At 53.4% G+C, this 14096-nt stretch overlaps 2 protein-coding genes across 3 annotated transcripts in view; one reads left to right on the top strand and one right to left on the bottom strand.

Annotated features, from left to right (window-relative positions):
- Window positions 1-322: 322 nt before the first annotated feature.
- NAIF1 (nuclear apoptosis inducing factor 1) lies at window positions 323-4725 on the bottom strand. Of its 2 annotated transcripts, XR_005121778.2 has the most exons (3): window positions 4138-4725; window positions 1963-2486; window positions 323-907 (listed from the first exon to the last, which is right to left on the bottom strand). XR_005121778.2 is itself a non-coding variant. In XM_037491890.2 (2 exons), the coding sequence occupies exons 1-2, from the start codon at window positions 4646-4648 to the stop codon at window positions 2014-2016; spliced, it is 984 nt and encodes a 327-aa protein (XP_037347787.1). In that variant the 5' UTR covers window positions 4649-4725; the 3' UTR covers window positions 323-2013. The 2 variants fall into 2 exon arrangements, 1 of the variants encoding a protein (XP_037347787.1); XM_037491890.2 differs by having other exon boundaries at window positions 323-2486.
- A 1107-nt stretch (window positions 4726-5832) lies between these two features.
- The window catches only part of SLC25A25 (solute carrier family 25 member 25), a 31748-nt gene continuing 23484 nt past the window's right edge, over window positions 5833-14096 (top strand). The window contains 2 exon segments of the mRNA XM_037491843.2: window positions 5833-5863; window positions 5866-6080. Of these exon segments, the coding sequence (XP_037347740.1) occupies window positions 5833-5863; window positions 5866-6080 (246 nt within the window).

The raw sequence follows: 14096 nt of genomic DNA, 5'->3' as shown, positions 1-14096 counted from the left end.
CGCTCTCTGGCTCGCGATCGCTCGCCTCCTGGCTTCACCGCTCCTGGCTGGCGGCCAGCTCTCAGAGCGCCATTTTGGGATTTCTGATCAGCGGATCGGGTAGGACTCATTTAAAACTTTGTCTCCCACTTTTCTCCCAGAGCTGTACATTTTCTTATTTTCCTTTCCCTTGTAAATAAACCTTTTATTAACCTTTCACGTGTGCCTGCAGTAGAGCATTGATAAGTCCTTTTAAGCGCGCGGGTGAGGACCCACAGTCAGGCACCCCGTTTTGTATCGGGGTTGCTCTACAACAATACCTCTACCATATACTCAATAAAGACACAGATGGGTATGAAAAACGGTAGTATTTCTTTAATTTAAAATTATGACCTGGAAGGAACCAATAGAAGTGATCCAGGTTTCCTCTTTATACCCAATTGGAACAGATACAATATTGGCTCAGATTTCCAACCCCAAAGAACCACCAAACCCAGTGGGGAAACCTCAGGGGGGTCCCCACAGCTCTCCTGAAGAGCCATCAGGTTCCATGGCGGCAGGGTGCCTGGGGTGCCAGGAGCTGCTGCTTTCCAGTCACAGTGAGAAGGGCTTTCCTTTTGCCACCCAACTCCTCTCTGGCTCGATTTCTCTCCAGCTCTCTGCAGCTGGCACTGCCTGCACCCTCCAGGCTGGTGGGACAACAGTCACATCCCAACCGTCTTCGGGGGCATCTTCCCAGGATGGCAACGGTGGAGGCGAGCAATTCTAAACAAACCTGCCCACAAGGTCGGCACCCTCTGTGTTTAGCTGCGATCTGGAGCCTGGAGCTTTACCCCTCAGGTCACATTTGGCCAGGGCACCGGCAGCAAAAGGACCAAACTGAGAAACAACCCGGGAGGACGCAGGGTCTCAGTAATCAATGGCGGTTCTGAAAATGAAACAGACAAATGCCATCCGGGTTGGCTCCCTACAAATGGGGAGAAATCATCTAGACAAACAGGGAATACCACCTCCTGCAGCAGCACCCTGAGGTGGGCCTGCTCTTCCCCAGCACAGAAATCCAAGGTCCCACTTCTTGGCGCTTTGACTCTCCCCGCTCACATACTGAGGGCCAGTCAGGTCTCCAGATACCACAAAAGTCAGTGGGGGGTCTCATCAGAACACAGGCGCTGCATAGCGTGTCAAAGGGCTCCAGGGGGTGCTGGGCACCCAGTTTTTTGAATTTGCAGAGCGGCCTTCAGAGGTCATGGAGGCTTTCCCAGGAGGGGTTCTCAGACAGAATAAATACAACTGGCTTGAAACAGCCTTCTGGACAGAGCCAACAGCTCACCTCCCATTGCAGAGGGGCAAGATGTTTCCACCTGGGTTGACTCTCTTAGATTGACAGCAGCCTGCTGTTTGACCTGAGGGCAGTCCAGGGGACACCGGGGAAGATCAGATGGTGCCAAGCCATCCCCACAGCACATGACATTCCTGAGCCCAGCTGGCAGGTATATTGGTAGTCAGGGCCCCTGCTGGGTGGGGTGGGGTTGGGGGAGCACGGCATTGACTAGAGTCCCCTGAGAACTGAGGCACAGTGAGAAGGGAAAAGGGTTTCCTCTTTCGGCCCAGTCACTCTCTCCCGAGGGAGGTAGTAGCTCTTACTGCGCCACTGCCATTATCTTACTCAAAAGGATGGCACCCCGAGAGGTGGGGGGGGAGATGGCTCAGCAGTGAGCCCCAGTTGTGTGAAGACCCCCAAGTGAGAGCCTTCCTGACAGCCGTCCTAGACACAAGCCCAGCACATGACAATACGTGTCATCCCCAGGCCTGACCCCCAGCTAGTCAATCATGGGGTTCTCAGCAAGGCAGCTCAAGTGGTAGGATTTGACAGGTCCCAGGAACCCAACAAGTTCCTCTTCCCAGTCTCCTTCATTTCTCAGAAACAGGGTACCCCCACATCTCTATCAAAGAGGGAGCTGTCCAATCATGGAGCCCACTTACAGGACCAAGGTAGTGTCATCCAATCACAGCAGAAGGCGAGCCGGGCAGCCCTCACTGGATGATGCCGTCTGGCTGCCCGTTCTGGGCCACCTGTCCCGAGTCAGAGGCAGGAGCCGGACTGGGCGTGTTGCTCTGCAGGTAGCGGCGGATATCTTTGATCATGGGCCGGAGGACCTGGATAAGGACACTCAGGGCCGCCTGGGTGCCCTCCATGGCCTGGGCCTGGCGCTCCTGGGCACAGGCCTGCACCTCCTGGGAACGGCGGATCATCTGCAGCAGGTCGTTCTGCTGCTCCAGGTGCTGGGCGATCTCCTTCACGTGCAGGTTGGTGACCCTCTGCTCCTGGATCAGCTTGGCTGAGTTGAGGGCGATGCGACTCTTGAGCGCCTGTGGCTTGACAGAGGTCTCGGCGTGCTGAGCCATCATCTCCACAGGCGCCTCGGCCGGCAGGGGTGGGGGTGCCTCGGCCGTGCAGTATTCCACCACCCCCTCCTCCAGTGTGTGATAGGTGGTCTCTGTGGGGACTGTGAGGAAGAAAGCAAAGGCAGCACCAGGTCACTTTCTAGAAAGAATAAAGCTCCCCAGGGGTAGAGAGGAGCCCACTGAGCTCTGTTCTGGGAATTCAGGCCTCCCCTGACATTATAGGTATTCACATGTAAGTCTAGACTCTAAGGGGTTCATAATCCTAATCTACTTAGTAATCAATGGGCCAGCCCCAGATCTGGCAAAAGCAAAGATGCTAATACTAAGGCTAGCAAGAAACTCAGAGCACCTACTAGGTGCCAGGCACTGTGCTAAGCCCTTCACGCTCGTTAGCTCTCCCAGTCCTCATGATGAGGAAGACTCCCTGTCATGTTCATTTGCAGAGACTCAGAACGTGGAGTGCCTTGCCTGAGGTCACAGTGCTTATTCAGCAGATCCAGGAAGCACACCCAGGTCTCCCCAGCCCCAGAGTCCAATGCACTCATAATACCCCACCGGGCTGCCTCTAGCTGCTACAGGCAGGGCCATGTGCTCCCGTAGCACCAGCAGCTGCGGGGTAGGACTCCACACAACTGTCTACAGCCGCCTTACCTTTTTGATGTCCCTTTGGTCACGCAGAGGAGAATGTGGGAGAAGGGCAGCCATAGCCAAAGTACCCAATAAATGCCTCCCATCTCCTTGATCACCTGGGTCAATGCAAGACTAAAGCTCCTTTCTGTTCCATAACTGATACAGACCAGTGTCTGCCTTCCCACCTCACTGACCTTGAGAAATGTGACCCCTTGGGGAAGGGGGCACTCACACAGGGTTCCCCGCACGCCCCACTGAGAATCAGACAGCTCGTTGCCCATCACGAAGGAGCCACGAAAAGGCCTTGGCACAAAACCTTAAACTAAAAAGTCAAACCAAAGTAAATTCCGTTGTCGTTCATAGCTGAGAACTTTTGAAGGGATTCTAGGTGGACTGTCAGGGCCTCCATGCAGGTGAAAAAGGTGACTCTCCACCCTCAGTGCCATCATCAACCGTGTGCCCCCACCTACCCTCCTCCAAGAAGCCCCTTCCTCGTCCGAGTCCTTAGGTTCTTCCAATGGGTAGTGTGGTTGTTCACATGTGTCTTGTCTGTCCTACTGGAGTGTAACTGGCCTATATCTTAGAGACCTCGGTAATCCCAGTGCCAGGCACAGGGTCTGACAGTGTTCATGTTTGATGAGTGGATGAATAAGTACATTAACGCCGGGAACCATGGGGTTCCTGAGCACAGCCTGCTGATGTTCGCTGTGCTGAAAACCATGCTGTCTCAGTCTAGGCTTGATATCTAACTCAGGAATTATTGTTCCTGTAGATTTAGTCATTCAACAGCTATGTCTTGACTGCCTCCTATGTGGCAGACCCTGTGCTAAGTCCTGTGGGGATACAGACATGGCCAAGAACCACACAGTTCAGTCATGGACATGAAATGGTGGCAAAACAGTTGAGAGCAGCCCAGCCTGTCAGAAGTCCAGACTGCGTGTTGAGGGACGTCCCAAAGAGAACAAGATCACTTCTGTCTGGGAAGTTTCTGGAAGCCCTCGTGGTCTTCTAAGACTCCCATCTGACTTTTAACCCTTGACAATCAACCTTCCCCAGGCTGCCCCAGCTCTTGCTGGCCCTTCCCATTTATGTACGCTGAACTGGGCGAGAGAGGTCACTCACTCTGTGTCAGGGTGACCGTGGCTGCGGCTGCAGTGGCCGTGGGTCCGAGGGCCACGGGATGGATCTCCGTGGTACTGGGCAGGCTGATGATGGTGGCCTCGCCCAGCAGGTTGCAGATGCGCTGTTGCATGGGGGTGAGCAGCACAGGGGCTACAGCTGGGCCGCCAGCACCACTGCCACCACCTGTCCCAGGCCCACCAGCTCCATCCTCCTCAGTGGGCCCTGGTGCCTCGCCACCCTCCACGGCTGCCCGGACCTGGGCAACCTTGCGACGGACCTCGGTTTTGAGGTCTGACCACTTCTTCTTGACCTCAGGCAGCTCCCTGCGGCAGGTGGCCACAGCGTTGACCCTTCTCAGGATGTTGTGCCAGGCCGCGCTCTTGGCAGCCAGAGGGACGCCAGCGTTGAAGTGGTTCACCAGCAGGTGCTTCTTCAGTTCCAGCTCTTCCACGATGATCTCCACCTCTCGCTCCGAGAAGTTCATCTTCCTCTTCTTGGCCGGGACGGCCATAGCCTCTCCCCAACCCTCTTTTCAAAGAAATTATAATCCCCCTCAACCGTCCCAATTCCCCTTCTCTTTTTCCTCAGCCTTGCCCCTCACCCACCCCCCCTTTAGGGGATAGGCCGGGCTTGACCAAAGCCAAGCCCCAGGCCTTTGGGAACCCCCCTCGCTACGCAAAGTGCGTAGGGCCCAGTCCCGACCGGCCCAGCCGCGGCCAGCCAGCTGCGTAATGGCTTCCTGAATCTGCCTCTTCCGCCGGGGTGTGCGGAGATCCGCCCACTTCCCCTCGTCCCGCCTTCCAGGGCTTCTCCAGGGGAAGGGTTGGTTGCGCCTCACTTATCACGTTCCTCATTGGCTCCTTCTCCTTGTTGCTCACCCGAAGATCACGCCCCCTCACTGCAAGTCGCCTGATCATTGGCCTAAAGGTGTGTCCGTCGCTATAGGACGCTCCGCCCACATGACCGCCTTCCCCTTCCATTGGAACATCAGTCTGTCGTTCACTCGCCGGCTCTACGCCTATTACACCGCTAAATTCAGCTATTTTATTGGCGGTAGGAAGTGAGATGACCCGAACTCGGCCTCCTGCGGATACCCAACGCTTGCGCCCTGGAGCTGTTGGCCGATTAATTTTTAATTCCAACGCGGGCATAAAATCTGCCTCGCAAAGCAACGCTCACAGTCTCTCACACAAATCGCGTTTCCCAGCGAGACCTACGATCTCTCCGTCCAGGCGCGCCCCTCCCGTCCCCGCCGCGCCGCCGTCTAAGCAGCGTTTCTCAATGGAAATTGGCCACGGGGCCTTCCGCCTGCCAATCACGTCGCCCGAGCCTATCGCAGCGTGATTGCCGCCCTCCGTCCCGACTGGGCCAATCCCCGCTTTCCTCAGTTTGAATCGGCCCCGGGTTGAGCCCGGTTGGCCCCGCCCCCTCCATTGATCCGGGTAGTCCGGGCAATGCGGGCCGCCCTCCGGGAGGCCCCGCCCCCTCGGGTCGCTGTCCTGCCTGCGATTGGTCGGTTGCCACGCCGGGGGCGTGTCCGGGGGCGTGGCGCCCCGGGGCGGGGCTCCCGGAAGCGGCCCCTCCCGCCGGTTTGCCGGCCTCGCGGAGCCCGCGCTCGCGCTCTCGGGCCCCGGCGTGTCCCCGCGCCCTCGCCGCCGGCCCGCCGCCCGCGCCCGCGCCCCCGCCTCGCGCCCGATGGTGAGCAGCGTGTTGTGCCGCTGCGTGGCCTCCCGCCGCCGGACGCCGCCGCCGCGTCGGCCTCGTCGCCCGCCTCCGTGGGGGACCCGTGCGGCGGCGCCGTCTGCGGGGGCCCGGACCACCGGCTGCGCCTCTGGAGCCTCTTCCAGGCGCTCGACGTCAACCGCGACGGCGGCCTCTGTGTCAACGACCTGGCCGTGGGGCTGCGGCGCCTGGGACTGCACCGCACGGAGGGCGAGCTCCGGGTAGGCGACGCGCTCCGGCCGCGCGGGGGTGGGGGGACGGGGGGGCCTGCGCGCCCCGGGCTGTCAGGCCTGGGCGGGGGTGACAGCTCTGCCCGCCAGGCCCCGGCGGCCCCTCGAGGCTTGGCAGGTCTGGCGGTCGACGTCGTGGACTGGGTGGGACCCCTTGAGGAATAGGTGGACGCCCCGTGTACGCCCTGGCGGGAGTGGGGTCCTTCTTGACCTCTGTGGGCGCCGGGGCCGGGGGATCAGCGCCGAGTGGCACAGGAGGTCACTGTCGCAGCTTTCTGGTGGTGAAAAGGCCGTTGGGCTTTGCCCAAAGTAGAAGCCACGTCCGCCTTTTGTCACCTCCCTCCTGACCCCAAGGCTGAGCTGGACGGTCCCCCCAACCCTCCCCACCCCATGGGCCGGGTCCTCATACTTTTCCTGCGCGCCTCCCTTCTTCTCCCCGTTTCCATGCCAGCGGAGGGCCCCGATCTGGTTCCTCTCAGAAGCATGTGGGAGTTGGGAGAAAAATGGGAACTGGGTTTTCAGGCGGGAGGGTAAGGATGTGGGTGGTGAGGACTGACAGTTCTTTCTCAGGCTGGACTCATCCTCACGGCCATGCTTGTCCAGAAGACGGGAGCACGGGCCCTGCAGGGCAGGGCTGCAGATTAGGGGGAAGAATCAAGGGGTAAATTCTTCCTAAAAGTGAATATCACGGGGAGGAACAGTCTCATGCTGGAGTGGGCGCTTTGCTAAGGTGCAAGGGGAAACAGGTGGCCACCCTGGGCCTGCCAGAAGAGAAACGCTCGCTTCTCTGTCTAAGGACATGGAGCCCAGGCTCTTTCTTCCCCTTCCATGGAGCCCAGGCTCTTTCTTCCCCTTCAGTCTCTCCTGGTGGGTTTCTCAGTCTGAATTTGTAGCTGTCGCTCCGCTCCCCTTAGCCTGCTTTCCAACCTGGAGGAGGGCTACAAGTACTTCACCTAGTAACCTAGTTCTCATCAAAGTTCTTTTGGCCCATTCGCACATACAACAATTCAAGACTCGTAGCCAAGTGTGACGAAATCTAGTAAAACGGCAGTGAATTCAACCTGTTTGTTGCTCAGATGGATAGACGTAAGGGGTTTCTAACTCAGGTCCAGGGGATTTTGGGTCCACATCCCGGGTATTTCACTCACTTAGGATGAGCCAGGGAGGCCGAAGGGCGGGCAGCACCACACAAGATAGAACCACTGGGTTAAGTCCAAGAGGTGGAGTGACATGTTTTAAAAAAAATTTTTTTTAAGTGAGTTTTACACAAAATGGCGTTGTGAGCTGGGTTCCCATCTTCCCATCCATAGCTGACAAATAAGTGACTTGGAAAAATAGGATGGCAAACTCAGAGGATCTGTGTGTCTCGTGGGCTCAGGGAGATGGGCGCTAGGTGAACCTCTCTGTTTTTATAAACCTGCCCACTTGGCATATGCTGCCAGGCTCACAGCGGGAGGGCATCTGGTATTCCTGTTTATACCATGCTTTGTGCCTCAAATGGAGTCACTGTTCTTGTAGCTCAGGGCACATCTGCTCTTGATCTAAACCCATTTTTTTGGCAGCAAATTTGTAAGGGCAGATAAGGAGAAAGTGATCGCTTTTCTTTTCCAGCACGGAAAGAAAACCTTTTTGATTAACCAGAAGGCGCCTATCACTGGAGTCACGTTGGAGTCACGTTGGCTCCAAAATCTTTTGATTCTGTGACTATGTGAGTTCCATGAAATGAAATAATTCTTTTTTTAATATGGACCACTTCTCGCATTTTCATGTCACGCTTGCACTGGGTCATGCTAATCTGTGTGTCATTCCACTTTTAGTGTGTGTGCCTCTGGAGTGTGGCTTTGGTCTGAACTCTATCTCTTTCAGCTTTTGAATACATTAAGTTGTTACACAGCTTAGAGAGAGATGGGGAGAGCAAGCTAGCTATGCTTCTCCTTTATGACATGTTGAGGAGCGCAAGTTAGTCCTGTGCTGAATTTTTTTTAAAGATTTATTTATGCATGCAAGAACTGGGGTACAGGCCAGAGGCATGGGAGGATCCACCAGAGACAGAGTGGGGAACAGAATAGGCAGATTGACTGAAATACACTGCTGAGGGGAGCAGCAGGCGAGTCAGAAGAGGTCTGCTGCGCCATGTGAGTTGCTCCCTGCCCAGGGATCAAACTCACTCTGCTGCAGAGGCTACAGATTGCGTCATAGGTTGCATCTTAACCCCTTGCGCCACCAGGGAGGCCCCCTGTGCTGAATGTTTTTAAGTATTAGAGAGGTAATCGGCCTTTTTGTAAATAACTGGGCACCAGGAAGACACCCTGCCGCATGACCACCCCCACACACACTTCCTGTTGAAATAGTATCAGTATTAGCTGAGTACAAAGGAAGCAGTGCCCAGTTTTGCGAACTAGTAAGAGCCAAATGAGAATTTGGGGCCCCTTGGATTTGAAATGGGTCATCTGCCGAGGGACAAGGCACAGAAGAACTTTGGCAGCTGCTTCATGTAATGCACAGGCCCAGCCAGAGAAGCTCAGGAATCGGCTGCGAGTGTTTGTCAGTGGGTGATGGGTGAACCTAGGCTTTGTGTCTGCACGAAGCCTCTTGCCAGCCTACAGCAGCTTAGGTCAAGTTTTCTTTTGAAATGAACCAGCAGTTTTCGGCATCTGCCTTCATTTCAAGAGAACTGGGGATACGGTGGCGCAGCGGTTGAGCGCTGGGTTGCGAAGCTGCCTGCGGCCTCTGCGGCGCCGGTTCGATCCCCGGCTGCTCCCCGGCCACTGGAGGAGGGTCCCACATGGCGCGCAGACCTCTCCTGCTGCCCGCTGCTCCCCTCAGCAGTGTACTTCGGTCCTTCTGTCTGCTCTGCTCCCCGCTCTGGCTCTGGTGAATTCTCTCACCCTCCCGCGCTTCTGACTGTACCCAGTGCATGTATAAACAAAACAAACAAGCAAACCAGCAAACAAATAAATAAAGCATGCCTCTATCAAAAAAAAAAAAAAAAAAAAAAGAGAACTGGGGATAGTGGAGGAAAAATTAGTTAATATGGAAGTGGGTAGAGAAAGCAATGCCAGCCAGCCAGCCAGCCAGCCAGGGACATATTCTTTGGAAAGGGCACAGGAGCAAGAAGCTCGTCCTCGAACAAGAGAAGGCAAGGGTTTACTAAAGAAAAAAAGATGACAGCTCGGCAGTGACCTCAGGAGACGAGACTAAAGCTGGAGCTAATTATAGCATAGCCTATTTAAGGCATTTTCATGTGACCAAACAAAAGCTTTGTCTTACAGCAAATTTAAAACATAGGTTACCACTCAGGCAGCCTCAATTAGAGGAAGAAAGCAAAGCTGTGTTGCATGGAAATGGTTGTTCCTTTAGCCGAGGCTCGTGGGGCTCTCCTGAGGGCCTGGTGTTCTAGAAGAGTATGGTTTGCTAACTCAGCCTTGTCCCATCTAGCGGGACCCTCACAGTAATTGTGTGAAGTAGGCAAGCTGTCTGTTTTACAGGGTCAAAGGGTAAGGAACAGACTAAAACACCTCTAAACTCATCTGGTCCCCAAGGAATTAGACCAGAGAAGGACCGAGGCTATCTTCTGATGCCCGCCTCACTCCACTTTCCTCTGCCAGTTGTTGCTGTGAGACACAGAGAGTGCCAACCTGGGCTTTGGGACAGTTTGAGAAAGATAAGAATCAATTTCGATCCACCTCTGTTCTTCCCAAGCTAGGTTTGCAGATTATTCAGAGATTATCCTGGCCAACCCTCAGAATCCACCCGGCCCTCAGTCCCTCCTAGACCTGAGCAGTATACATGAGGTAGCCAACCTCTGTTTACTTGAAATAATTGAACAGAAAATCATTAATGTCGAGTTGGCATGTCTTAATCAGACAGTACTGTAGAACTGGAGACCTTTACAGTGTTTCACCATTTGTGGGGAAGGTGTTCGCCTAATTAGCTGGACATAGATATATCTCTGGAAGAAAGAGCCTTTTTCAGAGAAAAGGCATAGTCGCCCTTTGGTGTAATATAATGGCCCATTAGAGAAAGAAAAGCACTGTTTGCAGATTGGATTGAGTTCATATATTGAACCGGGATTGCTGTCTCATTGCAAAATTGGCCCCTGACTGGAAGTGATTATCCTCCAGTAAGCTAGAGGGTCTTTTTAGGAATTAGTTGATAACTTGGAAAGATAGAGTCAGGTGTCCTAATCCCTAAACCAGGGAATGAATAAGAACATACCAGAAGACCTGATTGGGAGCTTCAGTTGGACAAATTCCTTTGATGTTCAGAGTCACACGTTAAAGGATTTTTCCCTTTTGTTTGTGGAAGTCAATAGTTGTTGAAGTCTCACGGAAAGCACCGGGGAATGAGAGAAACATGTTTTGCTGGTGTTCATCCTGGTCGGTGGGGTATAGCCGCGGGCTGGATTCTGCAAGCACAGCTATGCTCAGAAAGCCAGTCTCACTAAACTAAGGCTAGGCAGACTTTTCCTTTGAACCATTTCTTCTTACACTTACGTGCATTGGGCAGATCTTGGGCTGGAAAGGGTCCCCGGCCATTGGGGACCCCAGTGTGGGGATCATTCCTTCCAAGCCATCAGCCCATTCCAGTGTGGGCCTGGTCAGAGGCAGCGAGAGTTCTTTCTTCTCTTAGACCGAAAGCTGTCTGCTCCTGTCTGCTCCCCATTTGTCCCAAGTTCACCTTCAGGAGCAACACCGAAAAGTCACCTAAGGGCCCTTTGAGTATCTGAAAACAGCTGTCTTGCCTTCCTCTCATCTCTGCCGCCACTAACGTAGGAGGTTTCACAACACGCTTCCAACAGGCCAGCTGCCCGGGCCTTCCACGCCCCTCAGGGGAGGCAGGGTGCCAAGGCCCCTCAGGGGAGGCAGGGTGCCGTGGAAGGTCCCCCCTTAGCCTCGATCTTGCTTCCCAGTTTTGGTGATCTGCGCAGGACAAAAGTATTACTTACAATAAGGTATTTTGAGAGACATCACATTCACATGACTTCTGTTACAATGTATGGTTGTAATTGTTCTGTTTCATTATTAGTTGTTAATCTCCTGCGCCTTATCGAGAAATTAAACAATCAGAGGTGTGTACATGGAGGGAAAGTGTGGCGTCTACAGGGTTGGGTGCTGTGTGCTGCGGTGATTTGGGGGCATCCACAGGTGGGTCTTGGACTGTATCTCCCGGCGATGACCGTACAGCCTTTCCCGGGAAGTAGTCCACTTCAGGAGAGGCGCCATTGACAACAGACCACAGAGTATATGATCCGTGTGTGTGAAAGTCCAACACCTGGAAAGCAGGATAGTGGTTGCTCGGGGTCAGGAGAGGAGGGAGCTGGAGAGAACGGAAGGTAGTAACTGAAGGGTGTGGGGTTTCTTTTCAAGACCATGAAATGTTCTGAAAATTGACCTTGGCAATTGACCTTGCACATATCTGTGACTAAACTAAAAACCATTGAATTTTACATCCAAATGGATGGGTGCTCTGTGTGGTATGAGACTTTTATCTCCGTGAGACTATTTTTAACAAAAACAGTAGTGTTGTGTGGCATTTACCTGGATTCACATGTTGTTTCTGCCAGAAGTTACTCCACCTTGCCAGGTCTTCCATTCCCTCATCAGAAGCCTGGCTCAAATACCTGCTCCAAGGTGGCTGTGCAGAGTAAACGCAAGTTTAGAGAGCCTAGTACCTTGTCTGACACAGAGGTGCTCAGCACAAAGTGACTTTTCCCTCCTGAGTCTTTGGAAAGAAGATGCCCGACACTGGTCATATGTACATTTGCCACCACCCCCGCCCCTGCCGCTGGCTTAGGTAAGAGTGGACTAGAAGGAAGAAATCTGAGGACATTGCTAGTAAAGGGAGAGCCCCCCATGTAGAGCAAGGTGGGGGGTGTCTTCAGTACTGTGTGGGTTACTGGTGGGTCTGAATTCTTCAGATCAGGAATATGCAAACAAAAGGAACCCTGGTGCTGGAGATTTCTGAAGTGATCGAAATAGCAGGGTTGCCCCCTGGAAGGGTGTCTGTGGCCCAGAAGTCTCTCCGGATGGGAATGGAGCCTGACAGCGCCGCTCTGCTCTTGGTGTTTCCTTCCTCTGTTACGGAGGCGCGCTCATAAGTAAACTCTGCCTAAGGCACAGGCTCTCCCGGCCTCTGAGGTAGCAATAATCAAACACATGACTTCACATGTACGCAGGAATGAAAGCACAGCACGAAGTGACTAGAGAATAAAATCATTAATATTACCTTTTCAGAAACTCAGTCACTGCGCAATCCACGTGTGGTCTTTCTTAAATGTGGGAAAGAATGGAACCTTCAAGTCGAACTTGGTAAAAACCTTTGGAGATTTCCTCACTGACTATTATTTTGCAGAAGCGAGTCTGAGGCTCAGAGGCCAGCTGGCTGAAGGGGAAACCAGTAGCAGAGCCCCGGATTTTGACTCTGCCCTGTTTAGCCCAGCCTGCACTGCTTCCTTCCTCCGGGGCTGTGTACACTGGACAAGCCCTTCAAACTTTGCCACAGTAGTTTTCCCATCTGTGCATAACACCAGTTTGGCCTTAGAAGGCCCGGGATAGTGACCAAAATGGTAGGTACACTCTATTCTCTGTGTGATATAGAAAGCCTCAGCACAGGACCTAAGAAATAGTTGAAAATAAAGAAAATAAATGAGTAACAAAGGTAGCACATAGGAAACTTCTTATCTGCCCTGAACCCTTGACTGGCCTCTCCAGGAAGCTTGAAAAGGAGGTGAGTCAGGGCTCATTTCCTCAGGGTCAAAGGGGAACTCAAAGAGAGTGCTGCTACCAAGCCTACTGTTGCCTGTGAAGCTTCCTGCCCCATCCCATGCACCCGGGCCTCATGCCTTCTTTCCTCCGGCCCTCCCTCTCCTGCAGTCTGAGATGGCTCTTGGAACCAAATCACAAAGAAAACCACCAGCATTGCCTGCAGTGACATGCCAGTGGTGGGGGGGAAATGGGCTGAGGGGAGTCGAGCTCGCCAAGACTAGGCACCAGCTGGTGGTTGAAGCCACATCTGGGGACCCGAATCAATCGGCTAGTCCTGTGGTTGAGAGCAGCCAGCTACTGCACCCACCTCCATCGGCCTGTGGGCCTCCTTCTTGCCCTCCAGCGTAAAACTCCATTGTCTAGTTTGGTTCGTGTCTTTAGATTGAGGCTGAATCTATAGGGCATGAGAACTGGAAAGGTCCCCATGCTTTGCATCCAGAGAGGTTAAATGATGCATGCAGAGCTCCCCTTAACCGTGCGTTTATGGATTTTTTTTCCTTTACACGTTGGGTGTCTTTTTTGCTAGAGTTGCTTCTTTAACCTTATAAAAAATAAAGATAATATATAGTAATAGTTCTAGAGCTAAAGATTGCCTTTTCTGAATTGTTTCTAAGAGCTGGCCTGGTTTAAACCAGTTATTGTTACATAGAATTCTCCCATTCACCCTTCAGGAATATTGGCTGAAGGCAGCCTTTGGGGGCGCTTCTCTGCAATCCCCCCATGACGCAAAGCAAGCATCTGGTATGAGCTGTGTTTTGCACTCATTCAGACAATCTCAGTTTCAGATTGCTATCCTGAAAGCAGTTTTTAGAAACAAAACATTTAGTGTTGCTTTAATAATAAATCTGCTGGTTTGCCTTTTTGTGTGGGAGAAGGGAAGGCGTGAACAAGACTAAAGTGGCTGCAGCTTGGAGGCTGAGCTTGTGCCAGTGGTTTGGTTCCCATGGGTCAGTTTTGCATGGATTAAGTTGGTTTTTCTTTTTTATGCATACAGAACTGGGGTTCAGGCCAGAGGTGCGGAGGGTGAGAGGATTCACCAGAGACAGAGTGGGGAGCAGAGCAGGTGGATCCACTGAAATACACTGCTGAGGGGAGCAGCGGGTGAGACAGGAGAGGTCTGCCGTGCCATGTGGGTCAGCTCCCTGGCCGGGGATTGAACTCGTGGTGCGGATTGCTTCACAGTGCTGAGACTTAACCCCTTGCGCCACCAGGGAGGCCCCAGGGTTAGGATGTTTTTGAT

This window comes from Talpa occidentalis, unplaced genomic scaffold (assembly GCF_014898055.3).
Source record: "Talpa occidentalis isolate TD23 unplaced genomic scaffold, MPIMG_talOcc4v2.1 talOcc4.7, whole genome shotgun sequence".
Classification (NCBI taxonomy): domain Eukaryota; kingdom Metazoa; phylum Chordata; class Mammalia; order Eulipotyphla; family Talpidae; genus Talpa; species Talpa occidentalis.
Note: the sequence above shows the minus strand (reverse complement) of the source record. Positions and strands in the feature narration are given on the sequence as shown.

What these genes read in the sequence shown, in the direction of transcription:
- NAIF1 (XM_037491890.2), bottom strand. Translation starts at nt 4,648, where the DNA reads ATGGCCGTCCCGGCCAAGAAGAGGAAGATGAACTTCTCGGAGCGAGAG. An exon ending in CACGGTCACCCTGACACAGA is followed by an intron (nt 2,487 to 4,137) that starts GTGAGTGACCTC and finishes TCTTCCTCACAG; the next exon opens with TCCCCACAGAGACCACCTAT.